General features: G+C 52.4%; 1 protein-coding gene and 1 long non-coding RNA gene across 2 annotated transcripts in view; one reads left to right on the forward strand and one right to left on the reverse strand.

Moving 5' to 3' along the window:
* The window catches only part of LOC140845638 (uncharacterized), a 79683-nt gene that overhangs the window by 21277 nt on the left and 44836 nt on the right, over positions 1 to 13570 (forward strand). The window lies entirely within an intron of this gene.
* LOC108394713 (calpain-9-like) overlaps positions 9721 to 13570 on the reverse strand; it is a 29239-nt gene continuing 25389 nt past the window's right edge. Inside the window, 4 exon segments of the mRNA XM_073220758.1 lie at positions 9721 to 10097; positions 12009 to 12087; positions 12421 to 12487; positions 12938 to 13004. Of these exon segments, the coding sequence (XP_073076859.1) occupies positions 9721 to 10097; positions 12009 to 12087; positions 12421 to 12487; positions 12938 to 13004 (590 nt within the window).

Consider the following 13570-nt stretch of genomic DNA (forward strand, 5'->3'; position numbering starts at 1 on the left):
TGAGATGGGCATCGCTCCCTCTGGACCCAGTGAACGCTCACGATTGCGCATCCTGTATCCAGGAGAAATACCCCCATTTATGGAAGTAGGACACAATGTCGACCGTGTCGCTCCCCGGCTGTGACCTGCAGATGACGCCTGAAGTGACTACCCGACTCGGCCCGGGACGGGGTTCCAGTATTGTGTCTGCTTCCTTCACTCAGTTATGCTAAGTGTCCCAAAAGGGTCTGCACAGAGTGGGTGCTGCATACCTATTGTTGCTGAAGGAAGTCCTTCCCGAACCTTCCCAGGTACCCCTCTGCTGCCCCCAGAGGTCCCTCATGTGGCCACGGTGAGGACAAGGACCGGGCCCAGCCACAGGGAATCGCGAGCCTCCGTTCGGAAGGCTGCTTTCCATGTGCTTTTCCAAATGAGCCAGGCTCCAGGCCACTGACGGGTGAGGCCAAAGGCTTTTCATCGGGTACAGAGAAGTAAGCCCCAAAGTGGCCCAGCTTGGCTGGCAGTCCTTTACAGTGCCGGGCGCCAGGGGAGCCCCTCTAAGGCTCCTCCCGTGTTCCCCATGGGCACCCTCACAGGCTGATCGCCAGCCACCCTGCCCGTCAGAGGAGCACGCTGCGGCTGCGGTCAGACACATGTGGGGACACGCGAGACACACTGCGGGCTGTGGGCAGAGGCCCGACTGTGCCGAGGAGTGGGGTGGGTGCTCACCAGGGGAGCTGCTGGTCCGTGGTCGGCTGGTCAGCGTCCTCGGGAGTGCTCTGGCAGGTGTTGGGAGCTCGTTCCTCCCGTGCTGTGTCCCTTGTCTGACTCGTCTTCACGCCCATCTGGGGAACCCTGCTCATGTTGAGCTCAGTCCGATAGAGAGTTAGCTCAACTTCTTCCTGAGAGAGGCAGCAGGGATATAGTCAGTGGGAAACCCAGGAACCACCAGGACAAGGGAGGTTTGTGGCTCACCTGAGGTCCCCCAGCCCCCTGGGGTGCGAGCAAGGAGAGGCACGGGGTGCCCCCAGGAACAAGGTTCCAGGCCCTCTGGAGTGGTCCTGTTGGCCACTCTCGAGGGAGGGCCCTGGAAGGGCCCTGGCCGGTTGCCAGGTGTGGAACGGGGTCCTGGGGTGTAGGCAGCCTGCCCCAGGTCCAGGGAGATGGAGTAGGTGAATCCATCCACCAGCTTCTCCTCACTCCCCAGGGTGGAGCTCTGCAAAGCCAGCACCTGGTAGCTGGGGAGGAGGCACCTGGGGATGCCTGGACCTCCCTGCAGGGGGCAACGTGGGCCCCAAACTTGACCGGAGATCAGGCCCACAGGGCCATCTGTGTAGACATCCAGTCCCTCAGGGAAGAAGAGGACACCCCTGGGCTCAGGATTAACATGTGGGTGGAAGTACCTGGTCCCAACACTCACCTCCATGTCCTGAATAATGAGACCAGAGCTGTGACACTGACTGCCCCACCAGGGGGCCACCACCTCACAACATGCTCCCACCCTAGAACGGCCCCCTTCCTCCCCACGCCCACCGCAGACACATTAGAGGCCGAGGGGAAGGTCAGCCGGGGATGGGTCACACAGTGACCTAGCCCTGGAGTGGCCCGCTTTGGGCTGCCCTGTGTTACCTCGGACTCCCCCAGGAGACACGGACAGAGGCATTGAAGGAGGTCACTGTCACAGAGGCATTGAAGGAGGAGGTCACCGAGCCCACAGCGAGCAGTAGGACTCTCCCACTCGGCTTCCCTGACTCCCACGGCTTTAGAAGGCTCCACACAACAAGACCGCATGTTGCTCTGTCGAGCGCCTCCGGTCAAGTGAGCAGGACTGGGGTCTGCGACCAAGAGCTGGGTTCCGTCCGGGTCACAATTCAGGTTCTAATGGGCGTGTCTTCAGTGACATCACTTCTTCAAGGGTCCATTTCCTGGGCCGCTCCCTGAATTCAGACTCGCCCACATGCCCGTCTGGGCTGCTGACTGCCCACCCTCCTGGCCCTTGCCATGCTTGAGTACACAGATCTCCACCAGATCCCTCCCCTTGCTCTTTGGCAATGACACCAGGGCCCCAGCTCTGAGGAGACAAGAGCTGAGCTCAGGCTGCTTTTTGTCAGCAGTTCCCTGTCCTGCTGAAGCCATAGCACCTCCCAGGAGCTGCCCAGTGTCCCAACCTGCACAGGGAGGGTCATGCCAGACATTCCTCCCTAGGGACATCCCCAGGGATACATGGATGACCCCTCCAGCTCCTGGGGGCTGGTGTCACGTGAGTCTGATGCACAGACTCAGAGATGGCAGAATGCCAACCAGTCTTGGCACAGAGCGTGGAACAGCACACAAGTCAGGCCTGGGTTCAGGCCTTGTGATCTTGGGCAGGTCAGTCCCCCGGTAGGCCGTTTGCAGGTGTGCACCTGGAAGGGGCAGCAATGAGAGGGGATCCAGGTGTTGCCATCTACTGGCATCCACCTTCCACAGTTCCAGGCTGCTCTCAAACTAGGTGCTTTTCAGACCAATCACTAAATAGGTCAGAGTAGCCCACTGGAAATGAGGTCTATGCTGTCTCTGAAATCCGAGGTGGTCCACCAGGCTGCTGTGCATTTTGTGTATGTGGGCGGGAAGAGGGGCCAGATAAAGCACCTTATTCATCACCTTACAAGGGAGAGCTTAGCATGCCCACACGATAGACTCGTAGAAACTTCTCTAAGACGAAAGAAAGGCCCCTGAATTTTTGTTGGATTTACTTCCCACCTTTTGACACGTGACTGTTTTATCAATATGCTTGATAGGTCAGTCCAGGTGGGTCACACTTGTGGCCTGGCCCTGGAGTGGCCCGCTCTGGGCTGCCCTGTGTTACCTCGGGGGTCCTCAGGTGACACAGGAGTTGTACTTCCTGATCACTGCGTCCAATCAGCATAATACCATCAATGGGATGGGCCAGTGTGATGTCTTCTGGAAGGAAAAGGAGACGAAGGTTCCTTCTGACTAAATGACAGCCTAAGTCTGGAGGTCTGATATGCCTCTGAGATAGTTTTCTCTCCTTGCCGGCTGAAAGCTATCTGCCCTGCTGGTCTTCACTCACAGGAAGAGAACAAAGAGCATTTTCCTGACCAATACTTACACACTGGGTGCTTGGGGACCAAGTGATGAAGCCCCATGTGCAGCAGTAACGGCAACCTGAGCCACTCTGATTACGTTGACAGTCATGCACTGGCATCTCCAAGATTCATCTGTTTTCAGAGTAGGCCAAGTGAGTGACTTCAACAAGGGTATGTGGAAATCACCACCCCGACATCTTGCAAATCCTTGGTGGTGACACCGGTTTCTGTACTCTCTCCTGGAAGGCGTTACTGCTTTCAATGTGTACTTTAGAGGGAATCCTAGAGGCTTGTGCTGGAGCTACCGCACATCGCGAATTCCTTGCCGGCACAGTCACCTGTGGCTAGCGAGGAGGAAGGCAGGAGCTCTGCGTTCCTCCACGACAGCTCGGCCTTGGGCCCTGACACCCAGGGAGCAGCACTGCGGGCACTTGGTCGGGGGGCTGCTCCTGGTACCGAAACCCAGTCCTTGTCCCTGAGGTCAAATCACAAAACACAGTGACAAGGTTTTGAGGAAAGGAAAGAATAGTCTGTTGACTTGCTAGCAAACGAGGGAGTGGCAGGCTCCTGCCTTAGAGAACCACCGTCCTCCTGACACACAGCGGTCAGGGCTTTTCGAGGGGAAATCGTGGGAGAGGGGCTGGGGTGCAGACCCATGAAGCAGCAGCTTGCAAGGGTCCAAGCAGACATTCCTGTGCCGATTCACTAGCTTTTTGTTTTTCTTTTCTGCTCCTCCTCAGTCCCCTGGGACAGGATGCTTTTCGAGTCCCCTTTTTAGTGAACTTTACTGGCCTTAATTCTCTCTCATCCCGCTCCTATCTATTTTTCTGCCTAACACTCCCAAGACTGACCAGCCTCTCGGTAAACATCCCATAGACACGCAAACAGGCACTTCAGGTCTACAATGGGTGACACCCAGGCAAGGATCCTGGCTGTAATTTCCATTTTCTCCACACCATCCTGGTCCTTTTAACAAAAAGAGAGAGGTCCTGGGTCAGCCCTTAGTAAACATAGCTACTTGACTGGTGGTGGGAGGAAGAATTTCTTCTGTCCCTGCAGGTTCCCTTAGCTGGTCTAAGAAACAAATTGACATGAGACAGATTAACAGGAGAAAAAGTAACAAAATTTAATTAAGTACTGTTATTAAAGAGTATAAAACCTAAATGTGATTTATTCCCACTAGGATGTTTAAACATTTTAACAGTAAGGTATTAACAAAGGGCCACATGGTGGAAGCTGCTCAGGCTGAGAGTGGGGGTGGGGGAATTGATAAGAGCCTGGCTGTACCTGTTTGAGTTTTTTAAACCTACCAATAAGAAGAAGACAAATGTAAAGGAAAGATATAATGGGCTTAGGCGAAGTCCGGGGAAGACTGTGAACCCTGTAGGACTCAGCCAATGAGGAACCAGGAGAGGGGCTCGTGTACTAGGAGAAAAATTATTGGCGCCAAACTCCCCAGGTGTGCCTGCCCACCAGACACCCGATCTTGCAAGACTGTCATTAAAGCCTCGCTCCGCTGTTCTCTTTGTCTCTGTGTCCACTTACTGAATTTGGACCAGTGAGTGTGTTTCTCACACCAAACATTTTTAAATACCTACTTTGCCAGGCACTGTGCTAGTGTGGAGCACAGTACTTTGTATACAACAGGTATTCAAGAAATGTTTATTTTATAAAAGGGTCTCTGCCAATTGAATTCTCACCAAGGAGCTTCCAGGAGATAACAGAGTCCTTGGAAAAAGAGGGAAAATGACACAGATATTTGGGGTATCCATGTTTCCCATTCTCCTACTCCATCTCTGCTGTGAAACAGATGTTCTGTCACTAAGTGGGGTCAGCAGATTTGCTGTTTTTCAGATTTGCTGTTTCTTCCTAAATCCAGTTCTGAAAATCCATGAAGGAAGAGAAGTTTCCTCTCCAATTTCTTTCTCTTTGCTGTCAGGTTGAGCCAAACAGTGGCATCTTCTCAGTATCCACCATCAACTCAACTGCTGCTCCCCTTGAGGCCAGGCCAGGTGATGAAGGCCAAAGGCTCACATATCTAAACCCCAAGTTCTAGTGTGAAGACATATCACCTCCTCAGATGATTAACAATAGGTGACCTTGGAGCTCCATGCAGTAGTGTGGTCTTAAAACCTGTGCTCCATGCAGTAGTGTGGTCTTAAAACCTGTGACCCTGAGAGGACAGCCTCTCCAAACACCAGCAAGTCAATCCAACATCCAATAAATTAGAGCCCACAAATAGCAAGTTGCCATTTTTAACTCTTTCATCTCAAGAGTTTGGGTTAGTGGACAGAGTCCCAGGAAGAACAAATCTCTTTAATGTTCAACGAATGTACCCTTCAAGACCCTGTCCCCTGTCCCCTCCTCTTTATAGCTCCCAATATTGTCCAAGGCAATTTGCACTCCCTCCCCAGACAATGTCCTACCACTTTGCAGGCAGAATGTGCCTTCGCTGAACCTGAGAAGGGCAGCAAAATGTTTGTGGTCTCCAAGGTTACTCTCTAAAGGCCCTTGAGAACTTTGGGCGAGTGCTTGAATTCATTAACACCAAATTTGCTCGGCTCCACACATGCCCCATTCCCACCCCTTCCTAGCTCTATCCTCTTTTCTTTGGAACTCTGGCGCTCTAGTCTCAGCCACCCTGGGCTTGCCTTTGGGATTCATAGGAATCTGCGGCTGTGAATCTGGAAGGGCGTAAGCGTATGTTGCAGAGACAAAAGGAGAGAAGAGAAAGCAGGCTGTCTCCGTCTCCACACTCCTGCCATTTGGAGCCACTCCTGTGGGCTGGGGGCTGCCGTGAGCAGTGCTGAATCTGTAACAGCATCCCTGGCCCCCACCCCTGGGAGCCAGTAGCATCTCCCTCCTCCAGTTGTGACAACCAAATGTCTCTTAACGGACAAGACCACCTCTGGCTGAGAACCACTGAGAAACATGGAGAACAGACTGTTAGTGGGTTTGATTTATTTTGACTTCACGGCTGTACCACCAAAGTTGTTGTGCTCGTCCCCAGCCTTTGACCTTGGGTTGTTCCATTTGACCGTAGCCTCTCAGCACTCACCTTCTGCCATGGCACCCTGATCATGCCGTACACATGCCCTCCCCAACATTGAGCTTGGCCCCCATTAATTTCACCAAACTCCCAGAGGAAACCTCCCTGAGCACCAGCTCCTGAAGGTGTGGGGAGGCATGTTGATTAGCCACTGATTGGCAAAGGGACTGGTCCTGGAGGGGTGAGCAGGCCAACCTGGGGGCCACGATGCTCAAAATTTTAGGATGTTGTAGTCCTGAGAGAGGTGGGATTACTGAATAGGACATAGGGGGCTACTTCCCTTGTGAATCATTTAAAGCTTAAATTGAAGTGGTGGCTCCAGCTTCTCAACCTTCTGACTAATTGAAGTTTTGATAAACCGTGATTCTCTTTGCCTTTTGTTTAAATTGATAAGTCAGTGACTGCGTTGGTTAATGCGTGCTGCAGTCTTCTCTCCTGGGCTGAGGGCAGCCGGACCTTGCACCATCCATGACCCAAATCCCGAAGACCAGGCAGCAGTCAAGGAAAACCTGAAGGCTGTTTAGTCATGTGAGAAAGGTACACAGTTGCTAATTGGAAAGTATATATGGTGTGATCCTAACAGTGCTTTACAATGTGATGAATAGACACACACACACTCTGGAAGAGTCTTGAAATGATGTGACAAATGTTAATAGCAGTTACTCTCATGGTGGATTCTGTGATTTTAGTTTTGTTCCTCATACCTGCCTGCATGTTTCAGGTTTTCTACAATCATATGTATTACTTTTATGCCTGAAAATAAAAATCATATTCTTTATTTTGTGTTATTATTGTGTTGTTATTTGATGCCTGCAGAGGCCGGGAGGAGCAGTGCTTGTCTTCTCTGGAGGGAATGCCCATGTGGGGCCAGCTGACTCTGAGATGGGGTGGGGCAAGGTCAAGCTTAATGATCTGGGGTGCGTGTTCCTGTGACTCCCCCAGAAAGGGGAGGGTGCCTCCTGGTGTGCCCTCACAGTCTCTGCTCATCTGGGGGATGTGGTACACTGTTCACAGGCCAGTCTTCTGTGGTCAGAGCTCAGTGCCCCCCAGGGCTGGAGCACAGTCATCCCCAGCAAAGCTCCTGTTTGTTCCCCTGAGCCTCTGCCACTCCCCTGTGGCCACCTGCCGAGGAGAAACTCAGAGGAAGGGCTCCACTCCCATTACAGGCAAACCCCACAGATCAGGGGAGGTAACTGCCCACTTTCCCAGTTGAGAATACAGCCCTGATGGCTGACCCGTTAAACACTCCACTTACTGGAGTTGATTTACAAGTCGGATATTTTTAGGGTGCTCAATACCGTTGTATACGGTAAAGGTGAAAGAGAATACTAGAAAAGGGAAGCATCCACTTTCTGTTCTCAATTAAATTCTAGCGTATGCAGGGAGGGATATGAGATGCACACAAGAGCAGCGATGAGTCAACATAATAAGTTGACAGATTATATGATATTATTATAAACCAAACTTCTGGTGTAAGATTGGGGCCCAGATCTTTTCTGCAAGTGGTGAAACTGGGGCACAGAGCAGGGGGCTAGACCAAAATCAGCATGGGGCTGTCGCCAGCCTGTCTTGGAACAGTTGATAATGGCACCCATGCTCACAGCCACTCCGGGATCTGTAAAGGAGCCGCTGTTTGCAGTGTGCACATGGGAACAGGCGGAGGGCAGAAAGAGCCTGAGATGGGGAGCAGACACAGGCTGCTGTCAGGCCCGAGGGAATGCAGAGCTTGGCAGAAGGACCCAAGGAGGGAAAGGAAAAAAACGGGAGATGAAAATCACAGGAACCACTGAAGCCAAGGGTCCCAATGTCGCCCCTCTCCCTGCGGGCAGGAAAATGTCTAACCAGCAGTCTCCAACTAGGTGTGTGCAGGAGTCACCAGGGACCTGCCCGAATGAGTTTTGATGTAGCAGGTCCATGGTGGGGCCACGTGCCCTGCATTTCCTCTTTGGTTTTGTTTTATTTTTCATTTAATTTTATTGAGACATAGTTTTCACATAACGTTGTGTAAATAAAAGGTGTACAGGGTGTTAATTTGATATGTCTACATATTGGAGCAGAATTACCACTGTGGATGCCCCACCCAGGGCCCTGAATACTCTGAGAAAGCTGCTTCTCTCTCCAGGCTTCCACCTCCCCATCCAGCCAGTCAGCCCTGGCTTCACCTTACTGTAGTCCTCCAGGGGGCTTTAAAAACACCACAGAAAGGCGGAAGGCGTCACCAAACAAAATAGACAGGACCCAATGGCCAAAGGGAGTGTGTGCATCCTGAGACAACCAAGCAAATGTAAAAAGATGGCCCTGGGAATTTCAGCATGGACCACGTCTCAGGTGATGTGGAGGACTTACTGAGAATTTTGTTAGGTGTGCAAATGGTATGACTATTATGCTAAAAACAAGTCTATCAGAGATATTTACAGGTGAAAGGACTGGATTTTTGAGATCTGTGATTAAAATATTCAGAACAAATAGTATGTGTTGGAACATAACATATGGAAAAGATTAGCAAAATGCTAATTGTTCTGCTGGGTGTAAGGCACAGAGCACCTGGGGTGTGTTTATAAATACTGGTGCTGTGTGCCACCCCCTGATTCTAATTTAACCTGTCTACTGTGCAGCCTGATCATTGGAAAGTTTTAAAACTCTGGCAGGGATTTTAATGTGTGACAAAGTTTGAGAAGATGGTGCGGGGCTTAGGGGGGATGGATTTTGTTCTTTATATTTTAGTGTATGATTAAAACTTTTCTAGAATAGACAGTTTAAATAATCTTGGGGCAGAGCTCTAGTCTTGGTTTCAAAGTTCTCCAGGTGGTGAATCTAGCGTGAGGATCCCAGAGTAGATGACATTAAGCCTGACGTGCCATCTCCCTAATATCCCTGGGTTGTCAGAGCAAACTGTGCACCTCTCTGTGGAAAGGCCTGGGCTGGACGGGACTCAGGAAGGAAACGGGTGGGTGAGAGAGAGAAGCTAACAAATCTTGTTAGTAAGTCAAACAAGCGACCATCTCTTGGGAGGGTCTTTCTGAAGCGCAGCTCACAAGCTACTGGGCACCAGCAGAGGAAGCCCAGCGTGTCAGACCTGCTCACCTCTCAAATCATCACCAGTCAGCAGGTAGGCCTTGCTGGGCCCCCAAGTCCAGCTCCCCAGAGCTCACAGTGTGGTGGAGACTGGCTGCAAACAATCGTGCTGTCTGAGGGTCCCATGGGAAATGGAGGGAGCTCTTGCCCTGGGGCCAGAAGCAGGGACTGGCCTGGGGTTCACAGGCCTTTTAAGTCACCTGGCAAACACTCTGTAGAAACTGCCAAGCAGGACTGGCTCCGTCATTTGTGGAGCCCAGTGCAAAATGGAAATGTGGCACCTGTTCAAAAATTATTAAGATTCCAGATGGCAATACAGGAGCATGAGGCCCAGCTAGGCATCTCTGGGGCCCTGGCGCCCCCGCAGCGGCCACCCCAGAACCGAGCTTTGGACTGGACACACTTTAGCCAGCTCCGACCTTGTGACAATATGACGATGAACTGCGGACTCTGAAACCGCCTACACTGCATCTCTGGCTTTTCTTGGGTAACAAATCTTGTTTGAGAGAACCGGTTAGTTTTCAGGGCTCACAAAACACAAAGGGCGGGTGGGAGGGGAGAGAAAGGGGCTGCCCCTGACTCTCCCGGCTGTGGGACGTGACCCAAACTGGCTCTTCCTAGGTGTGCACGGGAGGCCTCCCACCGACCCGTGGAAGTGGCTGGAAGCCGCCTCAGACCACGGCGCCTCGGGCCTGTCTCAGCCATCGTTTTCTGCAGGTTACTTGTCGTAGGCACCTGGAAGGTGATGGACGGGAGGTGGAATCTCCCCCCTGGGTGGGGACACTTACACCTGGCATTCTCCAGCCGGACCAGGCAGTTGAGGAAGTCGTCAAAGCCCAGCTGGAGCTCCTGGTCCGCATACCTGAGGACAATCAGCTGCAGGAGGTGACCACTCAGTTGGAAGCCTGTGGGAAGAGGGAGGAAACTGCCCAGCCCAGTGTGGCTGAGCCCCAAAGGTGCACCTCGGGGGACCCGCAGTGCTGAGAGGTGAGCTAGGGCCACTGGGTGCTGCCCTCCCTTTGAATGCAGTGTGACGGCTCCTCTGGGAGTGCTGTGAGCTCACAGCTACACCGTCCGAGTTTAGTGAGTTCATGGTCTTGGCTTTGATGCCAATATCACCCACTGCGTCTTACTAACTTTTCAGGAACCCCGCTTCAGAAACTTGTGCAGGAGGCATCTGAGCTCCCATTCCCCACCCACCCACGTCCTCTACTTCTGTGTCTGAGCTCACCTCCTGCACCTCCTGCTTCTGCTGGGCCCAGAGGATCCCAGCCATTATGACCACAGTGAGTGGCCTTTTCTCAAGGGTGTGACACATATTCAGGGCTCCGAGGGACATGGTTTCATTATTAAACCTGCTGCCCCAGCCTGCCGGGGGCTCTAGAAGTCCTGTCTCTCAGGAGTGGCCCACAGCAAATGCCGTAAGGTGGGGTCTCATCCGTGCATCCACCACAGAGAGCCCAGCTGCAGCCAGGGGCCATGGGCCGTTTGCTCCATTTCTCTGGACTTCGGTTTCCTGATCAGTTGAATCGGGTTTCGACAAGGAAAAGTTCCTTTTAGATCCAATACTGAATGCTTTGATCTCCAACCAGCATCCTTCTGAATGACTCTGTCTACCTCTCACTTTAGTCTTCATGCTTGCTCTCCAGGGAACAGAGTATCACTTGGAAGTCCACCCAGGGTCTTCCTGCACCCTCAGTTCCAGTTCCAGAGGGAGGAGGAGGCCAATCAGACACAGGGAAGTTTCTGGAGCCTACACAGGTGTGCTGGCTGTCACCCAGAATCCTGGGGTCTGCTCTTGATGGGGCTGGAGGAAGGGAAGTGGGGGGAGCAGTGCCTCTCCCTCTCCACACCAGGGTAAGAAAGGCTTGGTAACACCCCTCCTCTGCTGCTCTGTGCCCCTGCCCTAGAAACGGGGGCCCCAGCCCTAAGAAAATCAGGTTCTTCTCGTCTGTGGCATTCTCCACATTTATAACCAATCTTGATTCCTTCTCCTTCCATAGGACCCAAGATGGTCCTGATTTTGTATTCTGTCCTTCTATCAGGCCATGAAGCTAACAATGTTTCCAGATGTTTGGTTTTGCTGGGAGGCAAGCAGATTACAGGCTTTGGCAGGGCGTAGGGGCTGTGTCTGAAGCACGCTTTGTGAGAAACACCACGCAGCTTGGCAGGGAATGTGGGCCACAGTGGCCGTGGAGACCACATCTATATGCAAAGGACAGCTGAGCCCCAGACTCTATAGACAGCCACAGCAATGACTGCCCGAGGGTTAGGATGCCACCTGGAACCCATCCTTCCTGCAGAGAGCTGGGTATAAACTATGACTCAGTCCCCTGGCTTGGATTCAGTCTGCTGGACAAGGCCAAGGCCAGGGCCAGGGCTGCAGGTGGCAGAGGATGCATGAGCTCTGTGAGCTCCTCCCTCACCGCAAACCATGGGGTTGGACACGCCCTCCCTTGCATGTGCTAATTACCAGGTGAAAGACAAAAGCAGAGGTTTGGAAGCACTGTGGCTTGCTACCAAAGGGTCACATGTAACTCTGCTTGCCAAGAAACCTTAGCCAGGGCTGAGAGAGAGGGTCTGGTCAAGTTCATCCTTCAGGAATGCATTTGAAAGACTCCTGCCACCCAGTGGTTGAGGATGTGGGTCCTGGTGGGCATAAGAGAGTCCTGAGTCCGGAGCCTGGCTCTGCGTCCTAGGGGAGCGGCAGCTTGGGTCGAAGCCTGGCCGCCTCCCAGAGCCATGAGAAGCTGTGGCTGCCCAGAGGGCACCTGGCGCACAGTCAGCCCGCGCCTGACACCCAGGCTTTTCCTTACCTGCGACTCCCAGGGCAGTCCGCAGCTCATAGGAGGACATGGTGCCCGACCGCTCAGCATCGAACTGGAGGAAGAGGAACTGCAGGAGGCGAGTGGGAGCACTGAGACATGGAGCCCACCGGTCGGCGGCCTCAGGGGCAGGAAGCAGGGCAGCCAGCGCCTGAGGAGACCTTCCCCAGGGGGCCAGGAGAGGGACGGCTGGGGCAGGCCCTCAGAAAGAAGTTCTGGGCAGAAGCCCTGTGGTGCCCCCAAGAGGACCGGAGGTGAGCGCTGAAACTCCACCACAGCTTCCTCCCTCCTGCCCTTCCCCAGCGCAGGCCCTCTAGCCAACAGCACCTGGGCCTGCTAGAATCCCCTCGGCTCTAGGCTCACGTACAGTCCCTGGAGGCCGTGCACCAGCCATGTCACATACTGTCCACTGCTTCAGTTTGTCCCAGAACACCTGGAATTCTCCAAACCTGAGCTTTCCATTGCCACTGGTCTGTGCCAAGCGCATTAAGGAAGACGTGAGCAGCACTTAACTGGGACCCCTGGGTGGGACCCCAGGCCTGGGACCCTGGGGGGAGGGGGCGATGGGTGGCGCAGAGTCAGGGCTCTGAGGGACATGGATTCGTTATTAAACCATGACTCTCTGGAAAGGGAAAATGGCAGAGGAGGAGATGGGGTGGCACCAGAAGTCTCAAAAAGCACCCCCCCAAATCCTTCATTCCCTTGGGGGGGACCTCAGAGGGGCAGCAAGATTCCCTAGTCCCTTCAGAAACATTCCCCCCACTGGACAATCTGTGCCTCTTGATTCTGCCCCAACTCACAGGCTTTGGTTATTCTCTGTGGAGACCATCCTCCTGGGCACGGGTGCCACCACCCAGGAAGGTCTCCACGATAGAAAGGAATCACTGAACATCTATTTCTGGCCACAGATTTAGAAGGATATGTCCATTAAAGAAATGATGTTTTTACAGGAAATCAGGCTTAGCTTCTTGAATTTGATGTCCTTTTCTGAAATCTCACACATGAAAGCAGAATTCAGCTGACCCCTGATAACATAAACCTTTTCGTGTCTGCTGAAAGCCCAGCTGTGTGGGCAATTCAGGGACTGGTGAGAGTTGACAGTGACATGGCCTTTGGGGGAGAAATTCGCAAAGGATGAAAAAGCCTTGAAAGTGGGAATATCCCTCCACCCATTTATCTTAGACCAAGCAAAGAGTTACAAATTAAGATTTTTATCCCTGGGTTATTTGTAATGGCAAAAATTTAGAAATGCTGTAAACGGCCAATGGAGGGATATGGATGGTGAGGTTATGTCCCTATGACAGGTAATTACACAATCCTTAAGAATCACAGTTTTGAAGGATAGTTAATGACCTGGGGAAATGCTCATAAAAACTGAGCTTATTGGATTAATACTTGGTCTATAGGCACAGACCTGATCATCTACATTTGCCCTCTTACAGCACTAAATTATGTTTTCTACCTTTATCTTGCATCTACCTACCATTTCAGCATTTTATTAAAAATAAAAAAAATAATAATAAGGGAAAAATGTGGGATTCACATATAAATCA

The sequence above is a fragment of the Manis javanica genome, chromosome 13 (genome assembly GCF_040802235.1).
Source record: "Manis javanica isolate MJ-LG chromosome 13, MJ_LKY, whole genome shotgun sequence".
Classification (NCBI taxonomy): domain Eukaryota; kingdom Metazoa; phylum Chordata; class Mammalia; order Pholidota; family Manidae; genus Manis; species Manis javanica.